Consider the following 23,388-nt stretch of genomic DNA (forward strand, 5'->3'; position numbering starts at 1 on the left):
TAGGATGTCGTCGGTGGATGGGAGACCCTGGGGTGCAATGAGGTCTACAATGGTATTGGAGAATGGGGGGCCATGGAACAGGGGGCCTGCACATGAGGGTGCCACAGAGAATGTGCTTGGGCCTTGTCTGGATCTGGGAGTTGAGGTGGTCCATGGTCACCCGTGGGTCATTAGAGTGTGTGGTAAGTCGGAGTGTGCTTCTGTAGGTGATGGCAATGCCTCCTCCTTGATGGTCGGGGTGCTCCTTGCGGGCAATACTGCAGCCGTCAGTGAAGGGGATGGCAATGTCCGGTCCGGAGCAGAGGTTGGTCCTGGCAAGCGAGGTGGCATCCAGGGTTGATGGCGAGGAGGGTGCTAGCGTCATAGCGGTGGAGTGTCCAAGAGGAAGGCTGGTTTACAACGCTGGCAGTACATCGTCCAGAACGCAACTCCGACTCCGCAGGTGCTTTTAGATGGCATTTGATTACAACGCATTGTGAGGTAAGTAATGGGGTCATTTAAGGTTTTTCGGGTGGGTATGGGTTTTGGATGTAAAATATGAAAATTGGGGTGTGTGTTGGGTTAAAATATGGAATTTGAGGTGTGTGTTGGGGTAAAATATGAAAATTGGGATGTGTGTTGGGGTAAAATATGGAATTTGGGGTGTGTGTTGGGTAAAATATGGAATTTGGGGTGTGCATTTGGGATATAATATTGAAATTGGGGGTGCATGTGGGCCAAATTTGATTTTGATGTGTTATGTTGCTCAAAAAGAAATTTCAGGGTTCACGGTTGGGTTTGGCGGCAAAGGTTAGTTTTGTGATGCACTCACTGATGTGGGAATAGTGATATTGATGTCAACGCTATGCAGCACCTACTCTACTTTTGCAATATGCCTAATATTAGTATGCATGGGAATGGAATGCAATGTTATGGCATGCGTCGCAACCACGTATGTGCCTGTGGCACCCGGTGGTACATCCTCTGGGCATGGGGGCACAGCGGCTGCCATTGAGAAGTCCTGGGGGGGGCTGGACAGGGGGGGGCTGGACAGCTGTGATGTGGTAAACGCTGGAAAGAACACTGGATGGGGTCGTGGACGCAGGGATGTGTGTGTGAGCTGGTGTTGTAAAAAATTTAATAAGGGAAGTCTTACCTCGAAGCCGGGTCCAGTGTCTTCGTTGCTCCTGCTCTCCTGCGTCTGCTTCCGGGAACAACAAGTAGGCAGCCAGGCTCCCTCCCCTGAGCCAATCACAATGCTGCGATGCAGCGGTGGGATTGAAATTTGGCAACGGGACAAAGCATGCAACCAGTGGCTGAAGGGGTGGGCATGTTCGTAATGCAGGCTGTTATGCAGCCTGCATTGCGAACAGGGAAGTGCGCATAACTGCTTTGGGCGGCCTGAGTGGGCCGACAAACAGTCATTGCGCACTTGAGTGGGCATGCCAATCCGCCCATGCCATGCCCCGTGCTTGGAGCAGTCCTACCCACACACAAGGGAAATATAGCACGGTTACATCAGTAAGTTATCATCATGTGATGATTGTTCCTCCTCTGCACTGCTTGGAAGCAGTGGGGTGACGCTCTTCCGCCATAGCGGATGATCCGACACTGGGGGTGCCTCATCTACGTGTGCCAGGCATGGGGGACTCGACCCCCAGGCATCCTATGCTACGTGTCCCACCTTCTTCTTACCTAAACATTGACACCGTGGTGCAATCCGCTGCACTCTCTCCAAATCTGTGACTCAGCCAGCAGGAGCCTCAGCCAGAGGGAATTTCACAAGCCTGGGTACAGCAGTCGCCGCCAAGTCTGCTGGTGAACTTCCCGATGCAGTTGAGGTGAAGTTGCAGTGCTCACGCCACACAAGCTCGGCACAGCTCACAGGCCTAACTTCCACAGGGTCCGGCCAGCCCGACATCATCCGCCCGTGATGCAGAGTGGCGGCACCCACTTTTGGTAATCCCCTCCGTGCACCTTGATGTAGTGGGGGATTGTAGTATGTGATGCAGACCTCCCTACGTTAGGGCGCAGGAGCGCCTCTATTATTGACATCTCCAAGGTGCGCACAGCGGTCTTCTCACACAGGTCAGCAACGTGTCTCCATGCGCCCTGCCAGTCTTCACCACCAGGTGCAGGCGATTGTTGCGCATCAATGTCTACCTCCACGGCTCATCAACTCCACACCTCCTTAGCATCCAACTCCAGGCTCCAGACGCAGGTCCAGCGAGGCATCCAGGCACTAGACGCAGGTCTAGCAAGGCATCCAGGCTCCAGACTCAGGTACAGTGAGGCATCCAGGCTCCAGACGCAGGTCCAGCGAAGCATCCAGGCGCCAGGCACAGGTCCAGCGAGGCATCTAGGCTGCAGGCGCAGGTCTAGCGAGGCATCAAAGCTCTCATCCTGGTCATCCTGGATGTTGGCTGGCTTGCAGGGGTTGTTGATGTGTGCTGCAATTGGCCCTGGTAGCTCCATTTGCAGTTTATTTGTTTTTATGCCTATTTTACAATGGAGGTTGACAGATAGGATATTTTTTGCATTAGAGACAAAGAAATCCCACGTTGGGCTGACTAATGTGAGTTTATTTGCCTCTAATGGGCCTATCTGTAGTTCTCACCTGCTAACGCCGGATTTCCTATCGCCATTGTATTGATGTTAGCGGCTGTTTTCACAGCCCTTCCCTGATACTATTGCCATGTAGCGACGACTTGGTAATACATCGCTAACATGCGAGAAACCGGTCCTCGGAAGCTTGTTTCCGGTCCAGGGAAGGCATGGCTTGGCAGTTCGGGCTAGACTGTTCCCATTAGGCACAGGGTCAGACTGATTTGCATATAGCCATGTCTGAACTGGGGTGGCTGAGTGGGCTAAAGAACGGTGATGGATTAAACTCAGATCTTTTGACTGGGTGTGAGTGTTTGATTGGTTCAGATGCTCCGTCCATCACCACCCCCTTTTGTACCGCTTTTGGCCGCCATAAGTGTGGCAGGGTATGCTCAGACGTGAGTCCCTTGCTCACTTTGCCACTGGATTCAAGCAAGCCGGGCTGAAGACAGCTGTAATGCCAGAAACCGGTCCTCGGAAGCTTGTTTCCGGTCCAGGGAAGGCATGGCTTGGCAGTTCGGGCTGGACTGTTCCCATGAGGCACAGGGTCAGACTGATTTCATATAGCCATGTCTGAACTGGGGTGGCTGAGTGGGCTAAAGAACGGTGATGGATTAAACCCAGATCTTTTGACTGGGTGTGAGTGTTTGATTGGTTCAGATGCTCCGTCCATCACCACCCCCTTTTGTACAGCGTCAGGTACAGTGAGGCATCCAGGCTCCAGACGCAGGTCCAGCGAAGCATCCAGGCTCCAGGCACAGGTCCAGCGAGGCATCTAGGCTGCAGGCGCAGGTCTAGCGAGGCATCAAAGCTCTCATCCTGGTTATCCTGGATGTTGGCTGGCTTGCAGGGGTTGTTGATGTGTGCTGCAATTGGCCCTGGTAGCTCCATTTGCAGTTTATTTGTTTTTATGCCTATTTTACAATGGAGGTTGATAGATAGGATATTTTTTGCATTAGAGACAAAGAAATCCCACATTGGGCTGACTAATGTGAGTTTATTTGCCTCTAATGGGCCTAATTGTAGTTATCACCTGCTAACGCCGGATTTCCTATCGCCATTGTGTTGATGTTAGAGGCTGTTTTCACAGCCCTTCCCTGATACTATCGCTATGTAGCGACGACTTGGTAATACATCGCTAACATGGCAATAGTTTTCAGGGTTAGGCAGTGATAAAAAACACTGCCGCTATCTGGCGTTTGTAGCAGGTATCGCCGGTCCTTGAGAATATCCCCCTCAGTATTTTGTTTTAGTATCCAAAGCTTTCCTTTATGATGCCAATCCAGAGTCATGGCAGCATAAGTCTCACCTTTCTTATAATCACCCTCCCTATGTGCCCAAGGAGGTATTCTAGTTTTCTCTTCTGTAACTTTTCGTTTAATTTCTTCACGTCTATCTTCTACAGAATTAATACATTCTTTTTCTACGCCACTGAAAATACATGTTAAATTGTTTCTATGTGCATATACAGTATCAATAGGCTTATTAGTATGAAAAAATTCACCCTTAATTTCAGCATTTTTCGCACTTAACACTATATTCATGTTCTTCATAATGGAAACTTCTGAAAAAACGAAATCATAATTAGAATAGTAATATTGAAACTGCTCCTTGCCATAAAATAAATTGGTTATCACACTACAAGATATTCCATATGTTAAAGGAAGATGGTGATAGGCTACCCCTTCAGACACAGACGTTGGTAACTGTACACATACATAACAATCTCCTGCATCCATAGTATCAACATACCCATACAAGAGCTTAGTGAAAACATTTAACGAAAAGTCATTATTTGATTTATCTTGGTGTAAGTTATTTCCTGTTAGTTCATTAATATTTATGTATTTTCCAAAGACTTTTGTTAATTCAGTAGTCATACTCACATATCCATTAATAGACTCAACAGAATAAACAAAAATAGGCACAAGTAGTATAGACACTACCAAAACATGTATTAAAACAAAAACACCTATAAAGCAAACACCTAAACATCTTTGTTTAGGCATGACAAACTTATTTGTATTTTCAGTCTCAGAATCATTCATTTTCTTTGAATATAATATCAATTAGACTACATTAGCAAGGTTTACTTGATCGTGCCACCACTTTTCCAATGTCTGGTCACGACCTTATTTTCTTTTTCTCCAACTTCCTCATTTTTTATTTTTTTTAGCACCCTCTTTTCCCATACACAGTTCGTTTAGGGTGGCTCATATGATGAGTTGTCTTTAAAGCAAAACGCAATGAATTATTTTTCCCAGTCAATCATGGCAGCCAAATATGTCCATTCAGGTGCTGCATAGTTTTTGCTTGGAACTAGTGCTCTTTTTGTTCTGCGTACTGAAGTTTCTTCTCCGTCTGTTTCCCGTGGTTCAATTTGACTAGTAACTTCTGTTGCAGAATTTGAGTTTTTTTTCTACAAAATATCTTTCAACTTTTCAGTTCTTTCAGTCCTGTGGTCACCTTTTTGCACTTGTGTTTCCAACAGTGTTACAAGACCCAGTAGCTGATGCCCACTTTACTTGATTCTCAGTCTGATCAGGCTGTCTTTGTTCACCTTCATCCGACTCTGTACTTTCAAGTGGACATGGGACTCGACGAGTATGTGCAGCATGCACCCAATTAGGTACACCACCACATTTAACCACTTCCACGCTAATGACAAAGCCAGCTCGTCATGGGCGTTACCTATGCTGCGCTCATGACGAGCTGGCTTTGTCATGAACAAGCCATTTTCTAATTCTTCAGCGCACAGCGGGAAATTGCGGTAGCGCTGTAGTGGTTAACTGCAGTTGTTGTCACCAGAATCACTTGATATGGCCCACCCCAACAAGAGTCCAAACAGGTCTTTCTCACATGTTTTTTCACTAGCAGCCAATCACCTGGGCACAAATCATGTGTTTGCTCCTGTTGGACAGTAGTGGTGACTTGTCTAACCTGGTGAGACACAGAATGCACTACATCAGCCAATCCTTTACAATAATCCAGCACCAAATCATCAGATATGTTCACTAGCTGATTTGCTGTCTCATAGCCCTCCCCATGATAATTTCATGTGGGGACAGGCCTGTTCTTCTGTCTGGGATACTTCTCAAACTCATCAATACCAGTGGCAATGCATCAGGCCATTTCAGAGGTTGACACACAAACCTATGCTAATTGTGATTTTATTGTGCTGCTTACTTGTTAACCTCACCAGATGCTTCGGGTCGATATGCACAATGCAATTTTTGCTCAATTTGTAAGGCAGCACAAAGCATTTGCACCACTTCATTATTAAAGTGTGTTCCTCTCTATGATTCCAACAAGACTGGAAAGCCACATTTAGGCATTATCTCTCTAAGCAGCAATTTAGCAACTGTTAGACTTTCATTACGACATGTGGGGTATGCTTCAATCCAACGCGATAACAAACACCCAATCCCAAGAACATATTTGTATCCATTGCAAGGAAGCATGTCTATAAAGTCCATCTGCATATGCGTAGATTGACCTCCTCCTCTTCCAATTTGACTCAAATTAACAATTGTTTTTCAACCTGCATTTTGTTGCCTACATGTTATACATCTTTGGCACAGACTCTCTGCAATGGCTCTGAATTTTGGATTGTACCATGTTTGTTTAAAAAGTCTCATCATTGCATCTCTGTCTACACGAGTTGAACCATGACAAACTCTTGCCTTTGCAGACAGTAAGCTATCTGGCAACACCGGTCTCCTGTCTGTGTAAACCCACACTTCATCTTCTTATCTGTGTGTACATCCTGCTTTACTGAACCCGTCTCTTTCTGCGTAGGTAACTGAATCTTGTAATTCTCTAATTTCTTCCCATGTTTCAACAATTGAAAACATTGGTCTGCATTCAAATTAATCAGATTGTTCTTTTCAAAAATTCCCCATCGATTGCATGGGAATTTAGAGCACAATAACGCGTAATTTCATCGGCATATTTATTGCCAACTGTGACATAGTCACAACCAGATTTATGTGCTGAACATTTCACCACCGCAATTGGGTTGGCAGTTGTAGTGTCATCAATAGGTTTCTTACATACTCTCCATTTCGTATTGGTGAACCTGAAGAGGTCATAAACCCACGTTGAGACCACAACTGCCCAAAATCATGTACCAACCCAAAACCATATTGACTATCTGTAAATATGGTAACCCGCTTTTGTTCAGAAATGCAACAGGCTCTGGTAAGTGCTATCAATTCCCCCACTTGTACTGAACTGTCTCCATTCAACCATGATGCTTCAACAACACCCACCATTGCACAGATCACAAATGCAGCTCTCAAGATACCTCCATTGTCTCTTAAGCATGATCCATCCACAAACAAAACATGATCAGATTCACTTAATGGAGTATCCTATATGTCAGGTCTCGGCTTCGTATACAACTCAGTCAAATCAAGACAATCATGATCTGCTTCGTCTACCACCCCTTCACAAGTGGGAAGCGGTAATAATGTAGCTGGATTCAAAATCATGCATCTTGTCACATAAAACATTCTCCGGACGCAAGATTAATTGCTCATATTTGGTTAGACGACTGCTTGTAAGATTGTGTGTGCGAGTTCGCATTGACAATATCTCAACTGAATGTAGCACATACACTTTCAATGGATGTCCCATTGCAATCGTCTCACTCTGTATCAAACTCACAGAAGTAGCAGCAACTGATGGGTTGCAGGAGGGGATAGTAAGATAGGTTTTCACAGCAACATATCTGATGAGTAACTATGTTAACTGATACTACCATGCAATGACCTTCAAAATGATTGACATGAGATCGCTATGTTTTACTGTGAAGGTGTTGGAATCTTTGCGACCAGTTAGTTATAATTATCCCTTATTTACAGAAATGGAAACTTCCAAATAGGAATACGCTGGAGACACAAACTTTGTTCTTTTGACCAAAGAAAGGGGGCATAAGGGAAAACATGGAACTATAAGGAGTAGTATGTTACCTGATTGGCTTAGACTTTGTTCTTCCATGCTGGGAAAGCTAGTCTGTTTTGTTTACAATGCTCAAATGGGCTGTTGTTATGATAAATGGTATACTGAAGTGAACAAAGTTGAGCGTAACCCTCATTTCCGAGTCCTTAATAGAATTGAAACCTTTCGCTACGATAGCTAGGATATTTTATATTATAGACTATTTGTCTCGATAAACAAAATGTTAATCTTGATTCAGAAAGTCATAATGCTGCATTGGCAATTGGTGTTGTTTCTGTATGATTGCCTCAATAACATTGCTAAAATAATTCCTTTCTTGTATACATTGACATTTGGTGAGTTTGAATTTTACCAATTTTGATAAAAGGGACACTTTATTCCCCGCTAGCAACTATTGTTCCACCTTGATTCCTGGCTTTGGTCAAATAATTTAAAACTTTTTTTAAAAAGCTCCAGACACTTTGAACATATAAAATATTGGGATATCAAACTAACTTGATTCTGAACACAGATGCAGTACATTTCTTGAATGATATTGTGGTCTAACTTGAAACATTTGTGCTCTTCAGTTTTGTAAATGTGCCCCCTTCGTTATGCATTGTCTCCAGAGTGTCGAATGAAAATTCAAGTGCTCAGTGCTTCTTCTGCAGAGTTGTTTGCTGAAGGTAATACATATGGTCCAACCCCATGGTCCTTAGAGTTGGCCAATTTCTCAGTTTGCATTCTAGTACTCTTCCATTCATTAGCAAAACTACCTACAATCACAGCTTTGAAAAATATTGTGATGTTGTCCTGTAAAGTGGATTGCGTTATAAAATGTAAAGTCTGGGGCAAAAAGGACAATGATAAGTTGGGCTCCCTTTTTAATTCCTTTCAATTTGATTCAGTTTGAATTATATCTAGGTAGCTCCTGTCAGAGCCCCTTTCTTAGGGCCCCAGGGCACGCAGGAGCTACTGGGCCCAACAGATTAGGTTCAGGCTTTTCACTCCTGATGTTCTTGGGTGCTACCTACTATGGATCCTGAGCAACTGGGCCAAGTACCACTTATGCACTTGACTCTCCATGGAACATGTGACTGAGCAGTCTATGGCTCCCATGGGTGGGAGGTACAGGGGTGTTCCAGCGGAGGTGGGGGGTGTGTATACAGATTAGTGGACACGGGTTCACAACCTAAAGAGCTTGCAGCAGCAGCAATAAATCAATGTCCCACCAAATGCTCACTTTATAAAAAAGAGAAGTATTTTATTTTATGCCTGATACATGCTGGTGTCACTAAGCAATGATAAGACTAAGAGAGTAGAGTCTATGGAACATTGTCACGATCAGCGAGTTAATCTTTGAGAAGTAGCTCACCAAATGAAGAGCCCAGGTTGTATCGCACTACAAATAATTTTATGTGTGGTTTATTTTATGCATAAGGGGAGTAAGAGTTATATCCATGCATTGACCCAGGATGTTTCAGTCAGTTATGATTTCCCTATCACGTGTTCTGCCTTCCAGGTGTACATTTACGCAAGTTACATACATACGTTGATTTGGCAATGAAATGTCGGTACTGTGAATCTGCATTCCATGAACGCTATACTCTTCAACAGCATCAGCGATCACATAAGGGAGAAAAGAGGTTCCGTTGTGATCAGTGCAACTACAGGTGCAAACAGGTACAGTATAGCAGTTGGTTGTGTTGGTCTAACCGAAATATGGAACAGGATCGCTGTTAGCAACTGTAGATTACAGGCTATTGTGGCTCTTTGCAAATAGTTGTATGTCAGACTTTCAAGTTTTTAATTTTATGCTAACATAATGTTTTAACAAAAATATCGATGACCAGAATATAGAAAGGGTAAGTATATGTGGGTTAATGTAGATTCCTAACTCCACATCTGCTTGCCTTGAGGATTTATATATTGTCAAGGAATATATATGTTGGTTTAAATTGAATCTCTGCTTACCTACATGCATATATCCTTACCTTGTCAATGCTGTAGTCAATAGTTTTGCTGCAGTTAAATGGCTGTACACATTAAGGATTCAACATTTGATACCATACTAATGAGGACTCATACAATCAACAACATACAATCGCCTACAGGAATTGATCCCAGCCTTGCTTTGAACAAGATGAATTATTTGCTACCATGATCTATATATTTGATATGCTTCACTGATAAATATTTAACAGGCCTTGCTGTTAACAGAGGACTATGGTAAACTCCCCCCATCTCTAATCGTACACGAGGTACCACAATAACTCATAATAGTCATTTGTTTCAGAGGGGGACCACAACAATTATCCAAGTCTGCTGCGTTGGGTTACTCCTCGCTCAGAGGTTGGAGTCCATTGTGATTTACAATAATCGCAAACAACATCAGTATGTGTAATAGGCTTTAATGCAATCAATGAGGTGAAAATTCCCTGAATATACTCCCTCAAATGCCACTATACCTCCGATTTCTAATGCACGTCATGTGTTAAAAAAGTTCTGTGTCAGATGAGTGAATGTTCCCAGTCTTCTTTCCCGGTGACTCTTCCAGCCTATCTAGCAGTTTTTGGACCTCTGCAACCTTTCAGAGAATTACAGATTCTCCAAAAACATTCCCTGTTCAATCCATTTGGGACATGGCTCCAAAAGAGCCACTTATTGGATGGTCCTTGTGGCGGTGTGTTTATTTATTTTATTTTTTTTGTCCTCATTCTACAAAATATGCTCTTAATTCAAGAATGTAAAGCGGTCAAGCCAAAAACTACAGCCCGGTGTGAATAGAGAAAAACCCGGTCTCTTCTCATTGAAGGATGGGTGGATTAGACCCCAGGGCATTATTTTCATCAGGGCTTGTCGGTAATAACCAATGCTCCTCCTCTTCTATAGGCTATTCACACCTAGCCTTAGCTAGTTTCCCATCGTTTTGGCCAAGCAAGCAGATTCGTGATCATTGGACTACTAAGTATAATAAATGTATTACTAAAGAACCAAGTGTGCCCATAAGAGAAAAAAGTGAGAGAAAATACAGCGGTGTGTTAATGCTTATGTATCAGGCTTAAAGCCAAAGACTACCAAATATGTCATAGTTTCTCTTGCAAAACTCTTAGGAACACAAAGATTTGCTTCCTATATTATTTGAACAAGACTGTTTCTAAGGATACCCCATCCTCTAGAAACAAATATGTGAGGACTACTCCACCTGCATCCACAAAAAAGACACATAATCGGGGTAGTGTTGGGGGACAACACAACTCACCTGTATGGTGCCATCATTGGTCCTGGAGGAGAGGTTTGGATCTACCACTCCCACGCACACTTGTGACTTCCGCTGCACAAAAACCGCAGGGCGAGCAATACTTGACGGGGGGATGGGAAAGACAGGGAGATAACATGCATCTTGTGTTTCTAGGTCCACACCTCTCATGTTGGTATGCTTTCACTGACTAATCTCGTCCTGTATGCTGGATGACAGTCATTGTGCCAGCAGGAGACAGATAAACAGCATAACGAGTTTTAGCTGCTTTCCTGATATTTTTCCAAGCTGTTATTTATCAGGTCTTTTTTTAATTGATCATTATCTTCTTTTTATGCTGCAATATTCTTTCACCATAAAATGGATTTCTTGATTAACACTTGACATATGATATATTGCAGTGGTTGCCAAACTTTTGACTTCTGGGGACCCCAGCTTCATCATTACTGGAACCCAGGACCACCACTGAATCAATATTGGAATCTGGGGACTCCTGATGAGTCAGTACTGGAAACCGGGGACTCCAGTCTAAGCACTGTCGATGATTTGAATCACAAAATATTCCACATAAAAATACAGACAATAGCATTCATCAAACAAATACACAAATGATGACACATTTTATTTTTTTGCAAACACATATACTTTGAAGAAAAATAAAAAATTACATTTTAATAGAAGGGTTGGAACTTTTCTAAATTCTATTGAGGTGACTCGCCATCCGTACAATACCTCTGAGGCCGGCCAAACATTTATGCGCACTTTGCATGTTCTCCATGCAGGCTGCATTACAGCCTGCAAGGAGAACATGCCCAGCCTCACATTCTCTGGCTGAGCGCCAATCCATGATGCTCAGACCAATCACAACGCTGCATTGCAGCATTCTGATTGGCTATCGGGAGGCTGAGAGTGCTTCCTGCTTCCTTTGCAGAGAAGAAGCCAGGAATAGGACAGAGGAGAGGCAGCGGTGGCCGACCAGCAGGTCTGCTGGCAGGTAAGTATTTGTTTTTTTTTTTAACCCTCCCTCTCCTCTGCCTCTTCCACACTGCCACCCCACTGTTGCTTACCGTGAGCAGCCGCTACTGGTGCTCGGTTGTCACATTTATTTCTCTTGATCGCATTGACAAGCCAGATAACTGATTTTTATTGTCTGGTGAGTTTTGCTGTCAGAGGTGCTGAAGATAAGTAATAGCAGCAGTTTCTGAATGTTTTCTGAAATATGAAAGAATGCATTGTTTATCATGCAATGTAACAAAATACTGGAGCTGACCATGAGTTATCCCCTCCCCCTCCATAGACTACCCTGAATGAAAAAGATCATGGTAATTGGGTTGGGACAAAGTTAATCCTAAAAAGATGCTGAGAGACTAACGTAGCACTCTACATGACTTCAATATAGATACTCTGCTGTGTATCAGTTAGTTATTTACCAATATAGGGATGAGACTAAGTGGGCGGGGATCTGTGATGAACTATGATGTGGGTGTTTGTATTAATTTTGTTTTCTGAAGTTATATTTGTAGCAATAATTCTTAAAGTTTTAGAAGGAGGTTAGCATATTGTTGTGCAATACCAAAATGTGTGTGTGTGGGTGCATGTGTGTGTGTGTGGCAGTGTGCGTGTGATGTGTACGTGTGTGTGTCCAGATTTCTGGGTTTCCAGCGAGGCCCTGCATTTTACCCTGTGGATGAAAGCTTCCCTGACAGTTCTGTCTGACTCCTAACACACAAGAATAACTCAGCTGGACGGGTAAGAGACTCCTGCCAGTTTTCTGTTTCTCTGATTGGGTCACAGTTTCCTTTTGCGGCTTAGGAAATCTATGGGGCATGGCCCAAATAATTTTAGGGAACACACCATCCACCCTCTGTAATGTAACAGCTCTAACTCAAAAGGCCTCTTGTTCATTCGTCAGTGAACAATATCAGTTCAGTTTGTGCTGTTTAAGGAAGCTATTTGGGGTAGTGATCAAAAGGCTTGTATAGGGGACATGACAAAGCCAACAGGAAGGTACAAGTTCTTCATGGTGCAGGGTAAAAAGAAAACAAGCATATGCAATACAATAGGTCTCACATTTGTGAAAGTTTAAGCTATTGGCATTGTAAATGACAATCCCTTTTATTTATCTGTGTTGATAATTAACACGTGCATAAAAGGTATGGTCATTTACTATGCCAATAACTCAAACTCTTGTAAATGTGAGACCTAATTCATTTCATACAAGCGGCTGCCATTGTCCCGGGCTGTTTGGAAAGTGAAAGCGCGCAAGGCGCACTGAATGTTGCAGGAAAGCATGAAATGCCTGCAGTAGGAGGAACTCATTAAAGAAAATAGTGCTTACAGACTAAATAATACATACTGTGTAAAAACAGGAGAAAAAGTGCCAGTCCTCATGGAAAGTTACAAATGAAGACACGGCAGTACTAAGGAGGGACTAACAAGCCTATTAACGAATCAGAAGCCAGCGTTTACACAGGACAGTGACGCTAGCCAATTAAAAATATGGGCAGAGAATGGGCGGAGCTTTAAGTCCATACTCTTACACAGCATGCCTCGCAGAACATTGTCATTTACAATGCCAATAGCTCAAACTCTTGTAAATGTGAGACCTAATTCATTTCAAAGAAGCAGCCGCCATTGTCCTGGGCTGTTTGGAAAGTGAAAGCGCCCATGGCGCACTGAATGTTGCAGGAAAGCATTAAATTCCTGCAGTAGGAGAAACTCATTAAAGAAAATAGTGCTTACAGACTACATAAGAGATACCGTGTATCAACAAGTAAAAGGGCCAGTCCTCAGAGGAGGTTACAAAAGAAGACAACGCGGTACTAAGGAGGTACTAACAAGCCTATTAACGAATCAGAAGCCAGCATTTACAAAGGACATTGACACTAGCTAATGAAAAATATGGGCTCGGAGTGGGCGGAGCTTCAAGTCCATACTCTTACACAGCATGCCTCGCAGAGCAGGGCATGTGCTGGACAGGCTTGACCTAAAAACAGTTAGTGGTGTTATGCTGCAGTTATCTTCACATTATATGGCAAAAAACTGTTTTTACCAATCAGAATATGTAGCCTTTTGTTTTTAAGTTATTACTTACAAGTAAAATACATCGATTTCACAATCATGCACTTTGAACTGGTTTTGAATGTATTATCTTCACTCTCAGTCCCACTATTTACACGATTTGTCCTTTCTTTCTGAAGCAACGCCACATGGATATGCACAGGCGAATACACACTGGGGAGAAGCCTTACTCCTGTAAGGAGTGTGACAAGTGCTTCCGGCAGAAGCAGCTCCTGGATGTCCACTTCAAGAGACACCACGATCCCGATTTTGTGCCAAAGATGCATGAATGTGTTTATTGTGGGAAAGCATTCACTCGAGGGGTAAGGATCTACTTCATCAGACTTGGACGGGGACGCCATCAGCCACTAAGGGAAGATGCAGGTTTAGCCTATTTTTGTAAAGTATAGTTTTGCTGATTGGTAATTAATCATTAATTGTCCCTTCTTTACATGAGTCACAGTGGGAGAGAGGTGTTGCAGCCCAAAGGTGCCATGAAAAAATAAGTTTAGCAATACTTTTGTCTTCATTCAGGATTTGAGCTCTGTGCCGTGTAACACTCCACTAATTAACGGCCTGTATTTCTGCACCCAATTTTTCTGTGTATGTAACATTGTTCCTGATTTTACCAGATGGACAATGTGGGAAAGAGCTGCTTTGCAGCCGAACGGCATTCCCTGGCACAATCCAACCATTTTCCAAGACACGGGGGAAGCATATAATACTCAACCCTGCAAGACAACAACCTCCCCTTAGCTATCCCACCTTCGCGTCCCCATTCCTCCCCCAGTCACTCACAGGAGTTCAGACTTAAAAGGATCAGTTGCTTAGAACAGGTGGTAAATGTGTGTGTTAAACTCCCTGTAATAGGGAACTTTGTCCAGAATTCTACCTGGTAAATCTGGGTCCTCAAATGTATTTCCTATTACTTGTGATTTAACTAGTAACAGGAGGAGTCTGTTCTGAGATTCTAACTTGGTAATGGAAGTTAATGCTGCCTGGAATCTCTGCACACAATTCCTCCTAACCGTAAGTGTGTTGGATTGTTACTCCTAGTACCACTGCAGCCATTACTCAGCATGGCCAAGCTTCGGAAGCTTTAATGCCGGATGCCAAATAAGATATTGTTAAATGGCCTGTCATACCCTATTCATACTTATCTGGTGTGGAACAAGCATCCTCATTCTTTAGAAATAGTAGTCAGCAACCCATCTTATTTTAGGGATTACTTTTTTTATTGGTATGTAAAAGGTACAATAGGCCTGCCTACCTCTGCCAGCATGGAAAGCATTCAAAGCATAATCTTGAGTATCTCTCCTTACAGAATAGGGTGGACAGTGGTTTCTTACATTAGCACAACCGTGCTGCTAAATTGACTCTACTCAGATTTATTAGCCCTGTCGAAGTCGAAACTCTCGACAAAACAAGTGTTGGCTACTGTAAAGAATCAGCTGTGTGAGCCAGCAAGATAAATGAAATCCAGTATTTGTAAAGCGCACAATTACCCAAAGGTGTCAAGGCGCTGGGGGCCCCCGGGAAGATTACGCAGGCTATTGCCCAGAGTCACATGGTGCTGGACTAACCTGCCGCCTGAGCCAGAGATTGAACCATGAACCCTGTGGTCCGGAGTCAGGCACCCTGGACTCTGCGCCACACCTCTTCCACAATGACTTGTGGAGTATAGATTTGGAATAATATAGTGATGATTGGAGTTCAAAATCTGAAGACATACAGCAACTGTAGAGTGGAATACTGTAGTTTGAAATTACACATAAATATTGATTATTGTGTGCCAATTGGGTTAACATAATTTTTCCAGGACTCTGTGTGGGGTTCCTAGTTGGGAATGTGGGGTGAACATTCCTCCCTTTTGTGCACCACTTTTATTTGTTTGAATTCTGTAATATAGTGTTAACTATCAGAGGAGAGCTGAGAGAAACCCCGCCATTCACCCTTCCTATTGTTGTAGCCTAGTAACCAGAACCCTGACCACCCTGATATACTCCAGAACACACCAACAAGTGCATCATACTCAAAAAGTAAATAAACGGAGGCAAACAAATTTCCCAGATGATCTCGCCCACCTCAAAACACTCCTTATGTCATGCAGATCCCCATCACCACAACAAAACCACCACCACATAATCATCTTCAAGATAGCGACAAACAGTAATGAAATAGTTTTTTAAAGCTGCCAAGGGCTGCATCAACGTGCTCCCAGATCCAACAATAAGTCCTCAAATCAACGTATGAACTGCCACCCGCCACTTCTTTATCAGGAATATGAACAAAATCAGACCCTTTATTGACAACACAACTACCACCAATCTCCCACCTTCCCACTCTCAGGTCGATTTTGTTCAATCTTTTCTCACATACCAAACTTTCAAACTTCCTGGACTTCCTCGATGCCACCTCCTATGAGGATGACATTCTGCATTCTTTCCTAGTCAAGGGGTGGAACCCTTTATAAAGGGGGTACCTCATGTGCAGTTAATTTGATTTGAGTTAACAGATAAACTTATCCTTTTAATTTCATTATGTTTTGCATTTCCCCCCCCGACCTTTGCTTGATCTTGTTTCCTGTCTTTACATTTCTTTTACTCTCCCTCTCTGGGTTCTCCTCTTTATTTGTGTATTCCCTTCCCTATGATGATCCTTTGTGTCTGTTTCCTGTTAAATCTAATTGAACATTCGTCCAAAAATATAGCTTTCTTGTGGCCATCTCACTTGTTCGTTCTTGATCAGATGAGTCAACTTCTGAACTACTGCATTAACCTATTGTTCTGTCTATGTCGTTGCTTAGTATGTATGTTCTTTTTGCTTAAATGGCTGATATCTCTCATCAGAGATGCAATCCCTTCCTTCCATATACCCTTTGTGATCTCTCATAAATCTACTCTGATTCAGATCTTTACATATATTGCATGTTTTGATGGTTTCACATTTTTCTCTTTGATAAGTTCCTCCCTTTGCGGATTATCAATGCCAGCCTCTTGTTCTAGTAGTTAAGTATCCTTAATTATCTTGTCATATTCTAAAGGGATATGTATAATTAATAATTGCATTGACTTTATTGAGGTGTCCCTAATTCATTCGACTTCCTTACTACTACTGGGCTTGCATCCTGATGCATTGATCTGGTTAATATACATAGCCTCTTGGATCTCACTTCTATTTATGTGATGCTTTTCTACATTACATATAGTTATGAAAATATTCTGCTTCAAATCTTCCGTAAACATATCGATCTGCTTCTTTTGATTTCATTATATAATTATTGGTAAACAAGTTTTTAAGGGTTGTTAAGGGTGTAGTGATTTCCTTTTGGGCCCACATTGGTTCTCCCTTAGTTTCACGTCTGTGACGTTTTATTCTGCCTCTGCTCTGCACAGCCAGACATCATACATTTGGTTTTGCGACATTCTTCTAGGAATACACGGTCCATGTTGCTTGTTATTCAGGGACTCTTCTTGGGATTCTCTCTGCACAGCTTGCACAAGGTTGCCCCAAATACATAACAACAAAGTGTACTGTTTCTCTCGTTCAGCAACAGCTCCAAACATTAGACATAACACGGTCACACAGCTGCATCTTCCAACACAGCAGTTTTATCATAACAACTGTGCCCCGTGCCCTTGGGGCTAGAGAGGAGGATTCTGACAGATAGGATTGTTCTAGAATGACAGCAGTGCCTGACATGCAGCACCTCATAAACTGAGTGTTCGAGGCATATGAGCTGCAGATCGTACACTTTTGCAATAGATCGCCACCTGGTGTTGGGCTCAGATGATTGCAGGTTGTTGTCTTCTTGGAAGAAGTCTTTGTAGGCACGAGATAGGTGACTCCTCCCTTGGACAATACTGCGCATGGTCATCGACTCCATCCTCAGATTGTTTTTTTCCGCCACTGGGTTCGGATGAAAGTTTTCCGCTCAGGCTAGAAAATACTTTTTCAGCCACTTCGAAGCGTAAAAATTTTATACAAACATTATCGACATCGAATAGACTACTTTCGACATCATCAGCTACATTCCGGTGCGTCAGCGCGGGCCGTTGGGCCTATCGGTGCCATAGGGCCTACGCCTTATGGACAGAACTCCATTCAAAAGATGCCCGGTATGTCGAGCAAAATTTCCTCATAGCGACCATCACGAGGTCTGCAACCTCTGTCTATCGCCGTAAAACGACGAGTCGACCTGCACAGCTTGTGCATCCTTCCGATTGAAGAAGACCATTCGGGACCGGAGGGCACGTCGACACGAGATGAGGAGAACGGCCCCAGCACCGGAGGCCATCTTCGAGTAGGAGATCGTCGAAGAAGACATCTCCGAGGACGAGGCTCCACTCGCCGCCGAGGAATACTCACCTGATCTCCAGATCATATCAGAGGCAGAGGACTCAGATGACTCGATTCCATCTCATCAACCCATGAGTACTCTTGCCCCTGCACAACAGACACTACCTAAGCCAAAGGCAACGGTCAGCATTCCGCCCATGGGGCCCAGTCGAGACCGAAATATCCCCTCAAACGCCCCGCCTTCGGGCTCGGCTCCGAGGAAAACGACTACGTCTTCCGGTGCCTCGGCACCGATAAAACCACACGTGCCAATTCCACCTCTTTCATCGGCACCGAAGCATACACATCCTTCGACACCGAAGGATTCTTTGACATCGAAGCCAAAACGCCCATTCGGTGCCCAAAGACAAAGATCCTTCAGCACCCAAACCAAAAGATGCACCGGTGCCGAAGCCAAAAACTGTACCGGAACCGCAAAAAGCTCCGGATCCAAAACCTTCCGGTTCCAAAAATAAAGATGGAAAGCCAGCGTCCGACACCTCAAGGCCAACAAGACCTGTCTCCATTCCAAAAACTCCAACCTCGGTACCAAAGACTCCAAGGCCTGATTCAGAGACACCTAAACCCTCTAACAAGCCTACCAAGCCAAAACCAACTTCGGCACCGAAAAATTTGCCACGGGACTCTGTAACGCCTCCTACTGCAAAAAACACAAAACGACCCCTATCGGCACCGAAAAAATCGACACCGAAGAAGGTTGTAGAGGAAGAAGAACTGTTTAGACCAGATCCTAAACCAAAGAAAGTCCATATCAACCCAAAAACTGGACATGTGGAAGCTATTCCTCACAAGAAGAGACCAGCAGACACACCACTTCTACCTGTGGTTCCTGCCAAAAAGAAAGATTGTGCAACTTCTCCAATGCACCCCTCCTCTCCTTCACCTTCTTCCTCTCCTATCCCTCCTAACTTTTCACCTGCAGTTTCTCCTGTTCAAACTCCTGCATCATCACACCACTCTGATGAGGAGTATGATCTAGGTGGAGGGAATGACATACCAGAGCCACATGCATACCCTGTAGATGAAGATCCAGATGCATATCCTAAAGATGACAATTTATATGACTTCCCACCACACAATGTGCCCGACATTCCTGATCCTCAGTCCTACCCAACAAAACCTTCCCCACCAGAAGATAGTATTGGGTTTAATCATCTCTTAAATAGAGCTGCCCTTTACCACGGGGTTTCAATGCACTCTGATGCCATTGATGAGGATTTTTTACTTGATACATTTGAGCAGTCACAAAGGTCTACACAAATACTACCCATGATCAAAGGAGTCATTAAACATGCTCCGGAAGTATTTAAAGACCCGGTACGTTGTAGAGTGTTAAATCCAAGAATAGACCATAACCATCTGACCCTGTCTATATTAGGGGACATCTGCCACTAGACTCTTTAGTAGTGTCCAATGCACGGAAAAGGGCTAATTCCCAGACTTCTGGTGACACGCCCCCACCTGACAAAGAATCCAAAGTTATTGATGCGTCAGGGAAATGGATTGCCGCGCAGGCTACAAATATATGGCGCATAGCAAATACACAAGCCCTGCTCACACGCTATGACAGGGCTCACTACGATCAATTAGAAAAACTGCTAGAGCACCTCCCAGATCAATACAAAGATCAGGCAACAGAGCTCATACAAGAAGGCAAATTAATATCTAATGCCTCAATTAAATGTGCACTAGATGTAGCTGACACAGCATCCTGAGCAGTCAATATTAGTGTTATACTCAGACGACATGCGTGGTTACGCATTTCAGGGTTTAAGACGGAGGTGCAAACTACCATCTTGAACCAGCCCTTCAATCAAAACCAATTGTTTGGGCCGGAAGTAGACACTACACTAGAAAAAATGAAAAAAGACACAGACACAGCTAAGTCTATGAGTGCATTACAATCCACGCAGACTAGAGGTTCTTTTCGCTGCTCCTTTTATAGAGGAGGCTCTAAGCAAACCGGCGCAGATACAACATCATCTTTCAAAACGCACACACAGACCTCTAACAAAGGCTACTTTAGAGGAGGATACAGAGGCAATAATAATAAGACAACAGATACATGTCTTCCCTTACCTCGACGATTGGCTCATAAAAGCAAAATCATTCAGTCAATGTGTCCAACACACAAAGGAGACAATTCAAACATTGCACGACTTAGGGTTTACCATAAAGTACACCAAGTCGCACCTACAGCCTTCGCACGTTCATCAGTATCTAGGAGCTACCATAAACACATCTACAGCTCTAGTGTATACCAGTCCAGCCAGGATTCAGAGCATTCAGACCTTAGTCTCCATCTTTCAACACCAGCAGTCTCTCCAAACCAGAGTGTTCATGAGACTAATAGGCATGATGCCATCTTCCATCTTCATAGTTCCACATGCAAGACTGCAAATGCACCCATTGCAAGAATGTCTAGCATGACAATGGAATCAGGCTCAAGGTCAGCTCACAGACCTGGTGTTGGTAGACGACCGTACATATCGAACTCTGCAATGGTGGAACACCAAAAACTTGACAAGAGGACGGCCGTTCCTAGAGCCTGTTCCACAGATAGTGCTCACAACAGACACATCCCTCATAGGATGGGGAGCCCATCTCTTACACTTTACGTCACAAGGCTAATGGAACAACCAGCAAAAAATGTTCCATATCAACCATCTAGAGCTACTAGCAATCTTCCTAGCACTCAAAACGTTTCATTTGCAAGTACAAAACAAAGCTGTCTTAATCCGGACGGACAATATGACAGCCATGTACTATAATAGGGGAAGAGGTAGAGGTAACAACAACAACCGCTCCTCTTCCACTCCCAAACAGTGACTTCCCTCTGCTTCCCCTACAGCATTCCACTCCTGTGGATGGCAGATTATCACAGTTCCTACCTGTCTGGAATTCCATCACAACAGACAGGTGGGTGAGACAGATTATCCAACATGGCTACTGCCTAGAACTCACAGCAACCCCCCAAACATACCACCCAGGCAGCGTCCAATGTCTACAGACCATATGACTCTGCTTCAACAGGAAGTTCTAGCACTTCTACAAAAGGATGCTATTCAATTAGCTCCTCTCGAAGAACGGGGAACAGGAGTTTACTCCCTGTACTTCCTAATCCCCAAGAAGGACGGGACACTACGGCCAATTCTCGACCTTAGGCCCCTCAACCATTACATACAATCAGATCATTTTCACATGATCACTCTGCAACAAGTACTCCCACTACTACAACAAGGCGATTTTCTTTCAACACTAGACCTAAAGGACGCCTACTTTCACATTCCTATACATCCTGCTCACAGGAAGTATTTAAGGTTTGTCATACAAGGACAGCACTATCAGTTTAAAGTCCTTCCATTCGGGGTCACAACAGCACCACGAGTGTTCACAAAGTGCTTAGCAGTAGTAGCGGCACAACTCAGAAGACAACAGATACATGTTTTACCCTTACCTCGACGATTGGCTCATAAAAGCAAAATCATTCAGTCAATGTGTCCAACACATAAAGGAGACAATTCAAACATTGCACGACTTAGGGTTTACCATAAACTACACCAAGTCGCACCTAGAGCCTTCGCACGTTCATCAGTATCTAGGAGCTACCATAAACACATCTACAGCTCTAGTGTATCCCAGTCCAGCCAGGATTCAGAGCATTCAGACCTTAGTCTCCATCTTTCAACACCAGCAGTCTCTCCAAGCCAGAGTGTTCATGAGACTAATAGGCATGATGCCATCTTCCATCTTCATAGTTCCACATGCTAGACTGCAAATGCGCCCATTGCAAGAATGTCTAGCATGACAATGGAATCAGGCTCAAGGTCAGCTCACAGACCTGGTGTTGGTAGACGACCGTACATATCGCTCTCTGCAATGGTGGAATACCAAAAACTTGACAAGAGGACGGCCGTTCCTAGAGCCTGTTCCACAGATAGTGCTCACAACAGACGCATCCCTCATAGGATGGGGAGCCCATCTCTTACACTTTACGTCACAAGCAATCTTCCTAGCACTCAAAATGTTTCATTTGCAATTACAAAACAAAGCTGTCTTAATCCGGACGGACAATATGACAGCCATGTACTATATACAAAAACAGGGGGGGACACACTCTCTACAACTGTCCCAGCTCGCGCAGAACATTTGGAGATGGGCCATTCCTCAAAACATACACCTGACAGTAGAACACCTTCCAGGAATTCACAATCAGATAGCAGATCTGTTGAGTCGACAGTCACAACAGATTCAAGAATGGGAAATACATCCACAAGTTCTTCAACCATTCTTCCAAATGTGGGGGCATCCACAGATAGATCTGTTTGCCACCCACGAAAATGCAAAAAGCCCAACCTTCACCGCCAGGTTTCCACACCCACGGTCGGAAGGGAATGCGGTATGGATGAACTGGTCAGGTAGATTTGCGTACGCTTTTCCGCCTCTCCCACTCATTCCACTAGTAGTGCGCAAACTCAGACAACAGTCTCTCAAGCTAATACTAGTAGCTCCCACAGGGCACGTCAGCCGTGGTTCACCAAATTACTAGATCTCTCACTGATTCCTCATCAAAAGTTAAAGCTCACGCCCTCCCTGTTAACACAGAACCATGGAGAAATAAGACACCCAGAACCAAGCCGATCTGGCTCCTGAAGTCTTGGTTACCTAAACCTGCCACCAGACTGTATGAACATAATTAAAGAAGCTAGAAAACCCACTACCAGAGCGTGTTATGCCGCTAAGTGGAAACGATTTGCAATATATTGTAACAATATTCACATTGATCCACTGGATGCTTCCATCCAAAATATCATGTGTTACCTTTTACACCTACAAAGGTCCAATTTAGCTTATTCTTCCATACGCCTGCATCTGGAAGCAATTGCAGCCTATCTACAGAATAGGCAACATCTATCTCTCTTCAGAGTACCTGCAATCAAAGCATTCATGGAAGGAGTAAAACGAATAATCCCACCTAGGTTACCACCTGCCCCGGTATGGAACCTAAACATTGTCCTTACAAGACTTATGGGACCCCCTTTCGAGCCTTTACACAAGTGTGAATTGCAATTCCTAACATGGAAAACTGATTTCCTTGTTGCCATCACCTCTCCCACAAGACTTATGGGACCCCCTTTCGAGCCTTTACACAAGTGTGAATTGCAATTCCTAACATGGAAAACTGC

General features: G+C 43.8%; 1 protein-coding gene across 1 annotated transcript in view; it reads left to right on the plus strand.

The window, feature by feature from the left end:
* Window positions 1-23,388, plus strand: part of CTCFL (CCCTC-binding factor like) — a 270,522-nt gene that overhangs the window by 222,394 nt on the left and 24,740 nt on the right. The window contains exons 9-10 of the mRNA XM_078651972.1: window positions 9,047-9,207; window positions 13,984-14,166. Coding sequence (XP_078508098.1) covers window positions 9,047-9,207; window positions 13,984-14,166 — 344 coding nt within the window. The remainder of the gene's footprint in view (window positions 1-9,046; window positions 9,208-13,983; window positions 14,167-23,388) is intronic.

Source organism: Lissotriton helveticus, chromosome 7, assembly GCF_964261635.1.
Source record: "Lissotriton helveticus chromosome 7, aLisHel1.1, whole genome shotgun sequence".
NCBI classification, from domain to species: domain Eukaryota; kingdom Metazoa; phylum Chordata; class Amphibia; order Caudata; family Salamandridae; genus Lissotriton; species Lissotriton helveticus.